At 45.2% G+C, this 4,990-nt stretch overlaps 1 protein-coding gene across 8 annotated transcripts; it reads left to right on the top strand.

Moving 5' to 3' along the window:
- The first annotated feature begins 410 nt into the window (after positions 1–410).
- Positions 411–4,550, top strand: LOC123102844 (uncharacterized). Of its 8 annotated transcripts, XM_044524276.1 has the most exons (4): positions 506–1,077; positions 1,625–1,683; positions 2,813–2,871; positions 4,337–4,550. In XM_044524276.1, the coding sequence occupies exons 1-4, from the start codon at positions 538–540 to the stop codon at positions 4,375–4,377; spliced, it is 699 nt and encodes a 232-aa protein (XP_044380211.1). In that variant the 5' UTR covers positions 506–537; the 3' UTR covers positions 4,378–4,550. The 8 variants fall into 8 exon arrangements, 3 of the variants coding, with proteins under 3 accessions (XP_044380211.1, XP_044380212.1, XP_044380213.1); XR_006449432.1 differs by lacking the exons at positions 1,625–1,683; positions 4,337–4,550 and adding an exon at positions 1,172–1,370 and having other exon boundaries at positions 514–1,077; positions 2,813–4,297; XR_006449431.1 differs by lacking the exons at positions 2,813–2,871; positions 4,337–4,550 and adding an exon at positions 1,172–1,370 and having other exon boundaries at positions 514–1,077; positions 1,508–1,662.
- The last annotated feature ends 440 nt before the right edge of the window (positions 4,551–4,990 follow it).

Genomic DNA, 4,990 nt, shown 5'->3' with positions numbered 1-4,990 from the left:
GTCGGGCCGCGAGAACATCATCGATGCCGCGATGAAGCATTCGTCGGACCATCGGAACGTCGACGATGCTGCAAGGGAGCAAGTGCCCCGATGAAGCATTCGTCGACCGCCAGAACAGCGATGAAGTTGCAAGGGAGCATCACAGTGCTACGATGGAGCATAGTCGGGTCGGCAAATCATCGCTGGTGCTACAAAAAATCATTGCCAAGCCGCCGAAGCATCACAGGCACTGCAATGGAGCATAGCTAGGTGGCTGGAGTATCGCAGGTGCAGTCATAGTGCATCAATGGTGCTTGAAGGGGTGGTCGCAGCAGCGTCGTTGCTGCAACACAGCAACCCCATAAGTCGTTGGCGCTGCTGCCGTGGCTGATGTATGGCAGGTCCGCTGGCTGTTTTATTATGAGGTGACCGGCGACGTGGCCCTGAGGACTGCAGCTGGTGCTCTAAGCCGGCTAGCTGCTGCTCTCACTAGAGTTACGTGTGCTGGTGGTGCTGCGTTGCTGGCTAGACGCTGCAGGGAGACATGTGCAAGTTGGGATGCGAAACGACTCCTTGGTGATCGATCGCGAGAGCGATCGATTCCGACCGCGCTCGTCGTTCCCCCTATTCCCTTTCTATTTTCTAGCCTTTTTCCTTTTCTGGAAAGCCCAGCCGTCCGCCTTTTCCCTTTCCCCTTTACATCCCCTCCTCCACTGCAGCTGCCCTGCTGCCCCCTCCTCGGCGAGGCGCCTCACGAGCGCCGCGAGGTCAGCACGGGAGGCGCGCCCGCACGAGCTCCGCGAGGGAGGTGGCCAGTACGGCGAGGCGCCGTGCCCGCATGAGCGCCGTGAGGTCAAAGTGCAGCGGCGGCCAATACGGGGAGGCGCAGCGACCGCTCGGGCTCCGCGAGGTCCAGGGGCGGAAGCAGCCAATACGGCGAGCGGTGCCTGTCCGGCGACCATACAGCCTCCGCGGCGTGCTCGACCTTGCTCCTACGCCTCCTACCCGGGCTGGACATCCCCCCGTGCGTTGTCCCCACCCGCATCACCAAGCTCCCCAACGGCGTCCGCGATCCCCGTCGCCTCCGAGGACTTCCAGGTACTACCCACCTCTCCCTCCCCTCTTCCTTCTGATGAGTCCATGGCTGACAGCGGCCACCGTCTCCGAGCTCACGAACACCCAGATTTGACAGGGAGCAGCACAGGGATGGCGATTTTGGTAGCTCTGCTCTGATGATGCCGTCAGAGCACAACTTGCTCGTTTTCAGCATGAGGAAGAAGATGATTTGACAGGGAGCAACACAGCTTGCTTGTTTTGTTTCTCTGTAGCAAGTTATTCTATAAATACTGAACACTATGCAAGGAAATCAGCAGCTGCCATTGTTCAAGAATGTACTAATTCTCTGAACATTGTTTTGTTTTTCTATAGCAAGTTATTTCTATAAATACTGAACACTGCAAGGAAATCAGCAGCTTTCATTGTTAAGAGAATGAGCTAATTCTCTGAAAATCTTTTTGTTTTTCTGTAGCAAAATATTGTATGAATTATGAACATTTGTGCAAAGAAATTGTTGCTCCTTTGGATCGATGCCCGGAGGCGGGACTGACTGACTCACTGATGTTTCTTCATCCACAACAATGTTCAGATTAACACCGAGGCTCCCTGCCGTTCACAGCATCTTGCCAAGTACAATACTACAACCAGGCAAGTAGCTCTTCTCGTATGTGGTGCTGAAGCAATGCCGGCTCCTTTTTTCGCCAAAACCTTCTTGCAAATGATTTAATAAATTATTTAATCCCATGGTTCATTATTCCGTTTAGTGTATGCTTACTTTTGGCACTACTAGTTTTGATGTTGCTGGTGTCCTAGATTTTTTGGTTGCAGTGATGAGTTATGTGCTCCAGCAAATCGTTGCCGTAATTCTGAATTGTAGTAGTTCCTTCTGTTGTCGTTTTACATGATGTGTATCATCACTATCAGTTAAGAAATGAATATGTGAAAGAAGTACTTTTCATATCCAAACTCCAAATACTATGTCATTTCAGTTTGTTGATAATTTAGAGGTTCCAATCCAAGTTGAAAATACCGAACTGAGCTATGCAAGGTTGATTCAATCCAAGTTGGAGTTGCTTTATTATTGATTAAGTGACGGCAATATCGTTGAATACAAGTATTCCATGCTTATACTCTGCATTTTGACCTCTGTTTTATGCCTATATGATTTAGTACAGTAATAGTTTTCCCTGGATGCATCCGAGGTGGTTGAGCTTAACTAGGAACATTCAGTCTTGTTTATCAAACCGAACTGGTCCTTGGAATCAATCAAGTGTTTCTGCAAAATCAAAGTAGTATTGAAGTGAGTGAAATTAAGTGGAGTACATGGCTGTTATCTCTTCTTCAGTATCTCCATGTAACAATCTTGTAATTGGAGTACATGGCTAGAGAGCTTGTTCAGAAGCTGAATACTTTGTGCTGATCCTGCTGGATTTGCTGCATCATTTGCCCCCAAATGTCACAAATGTGTCGCCAACTTTGGAAAGAAAAATAATTGTTAAGAAAATCAGCAGCTTTCATTGAATGAGCTAATTATTAAGAGAATGCTGCATCATTTTGTAGCAAGTTATTTCTATAAATACTGAACACTGCAAGGAAATCAGCAGCTTTCATTGTTAAGAGAATGAGCTAATTCTCTGAAAATCTTTTTGTTTTTCTGTAGCAAATTATTGTATGAATTATGAACATTTGTGCAAAGAAATTGTTGCTCCTTTGGATCGATGCCCGGAGGCGGGACTGACTGACTCACTGATGTTTCTTCATCCACAACAATGTTCAGATTAACACCGAGGCTCCCTGCCGTTCACAGCGTCTTGCCAAGTACAATACTACAACCAGGCAAGTAGCTCTTCTCGTATGTGGTGCTGAAGCAATGCCGGCTCCTTTTTTCGCCAAAACCTTCTTGCAAATGATTTAATAAATTATTTAATCCCATGGTTCATTATTCCGTTTAGTGTATGCTTACTTTTGGCACTACTAGTTCTGATGTTGCTGGTGTCCTAGATTTTTTGGTTGCAGTGATGAGTTATGTGCTCCAGCAAATCGTTGCCGTAATTCTGAATTGTAGTAGTTCCTTCTGTTGTCGTTTTACATGATGTGTATCATCACTATCAGTTAAGAAATGAATATGTGAAAGCAGTACTTTTCATATCCAAACTCCAAATACTATGTCATTTCAGTTTGTTGATAATTTAGAGGTTCCAATCCAAGTTGAAAATACCGAACTGAGCTATGCAAGGTTGATTCAATCCAAGTTGGAGTTGCTTTATTATTGATTAAGTGACGGCAATACCGTTGAATACAAGTATTCCATGCTTATACTCTGCATTTTGACCTCTGTTTTATGCCTATATGATTTAGTACAGTAATAGTTTTCCCTGGATGCATCCGAGGTGGTTGAGCTTAACTAGGAACATTCAGTCTTGTTTATCAAACCGAACTGGTCCTTGGAATCAATCAAGTGTTTCTGCAAAATCAAAGTAGTATTGAAGTGAGTGAAATTAAGTGGAGTACATGGCTGTTATCTCTTCTTCAGTATCTCCATGTAACAATCTTGTAATTGGAGTACATGGCTAGAGAGCTTGTTCAGAAGCTGAATACTTTGTGCTGATCCTGCTGGATTTGCTGCATCATTTGCCCCCAAATGTCACAAATGTGTCGCCAACTTTGGAAAGAAAAATAATTGTTAAGAAAATCAGCAGCTTTCATTGAATGAGCTAATTATTAAGAGAATGCTGCATCATTTTGTAGCAAGTTATTTCTATAAATACTGAACACTGCAAGGAAATCAGCAGCTTTCATTGTTAAGAGAATGAGCTAATTCTCTGAAAATCTTTTTGTTTTTCTGTAGCAAATTATTGTATGAATTATGAACATTTGTGCAAAGAAACTAAGCTCTGAACATTATTCAAACAACAGAGATATAGCACAATCTGTATATACATGAGCATTAAGCTAGAAGAATTCCTAATTTACTGTGTTCCTTTTGTTTTTGGTTTTTTCTCTTCCATGCTGTAGCACAGAGTCCATAAGTTTCATTGTTGTTGATTTTTGGGCAGTTACATATTTAACTGCAACCTGTTTTCTTGTTCACGTTGATTTTCAAAGATCAAACTATTTGTCAGATAAAGACAACTCATTTTTAGCAGTTCATAATATTGTCGCTGTTTAGGGTCTAGTGTTTTCTTCCTTGCTTTTGCATCACGACGCTTCACCCATGTTTTGACTATTTAAGTTGGTGTACAACTGTACATGGTATGTAAATATAATAGTCTGTTCTAACCTATTCTCTGCTTTTTTTCAGAGCGTGGGCTCCGAACATTCAGCAAAACAGGGACATTGTGAATTTACTAGATTGCGACAAGTCTAGACAGGGAATAGGCCGAGTTTGCAATGAGCAGCTTGCAGAGCTACTATGGCCTGAGTTCTCAAAGAGGAGATGGCATGGATTTAAGTACATTAATGTCCTTGTACGGCAAGGGAAGCTCCCAAGGTATTGGAAGTGAAATACTCCCAAATTCTTCTTCTCCACCTTGACAGTACACAAAGCATTGGCAGAGGCAACGGGGCGACCAAAGAATTAGTTCATTGGTTCCATACGCCATGGCAGAAAGTGGAGGCCGATCCCCGGGATGACCCTTTCTGCCGAGACGAGCACGTGACACCACTGCCACCCTGTCTTAGCGTAACGCGAGTCGAGGAGGACGTCATCGCGGTAGCGACGACGGACGCCGAGACGAGCACGTGACACCACTGCCTCCCTGTCTTAGTGTAACGCGAGTCGAGGCGGACGTAGTCGCGGTAGCGACGACGGACGCCGAGATGAGCACGTGACACCACTGCCTCCCTGTCTTAGCGTAACGCGAGTCGAGGCGGACGCCATCGCGGTAGCGACGACGGACGCCGAGACGAGCACGTGACACCACTGCCACCCTGTCTTAGGATAACGCGATTCGAG

This window comes from Triticum aestivum, chromosome 5A (assembly GCF_018294505.1).
Source record: "Triticum aestivum cultivar Chinese Spring chromosome 5A, IWGSC CS RefSeq v2.1, whole genome shotgun sequence".
In the NCBI taxonomy this organism is placed as follows: Eukaryota; Viridiplantae; Streptophyta; class Magnoliopsida; order Poales; family Poaceae; genus Triticum; species Triticum aestivum.
This window is presented reverse-complemented; position numbering and strand designations above follow the sequence as displayed.

Coding starts and splice junctions, on each gene's coding strand:
- LOC123102844 (XM_044524276.1), top strand. CDS start 538: ATGCGAAACGACTCCTTGGTGATCGATCGCGAGAGCGATCGATTCCGA. Junction 1,078..1,624: donor TCGCCTCCGAGGACTTCCAG/GTACTACCCACC, acceptor AACAATGTTCAG/ATTAACACCGAGGCTCCCTG. Junction 1,684..2,812: donor AAGTACAATACTACAACCAG/GCAAGTAGCTCT, acceptor AACAATGTTCAG/ATTAACACCGAGGCTCCCTG.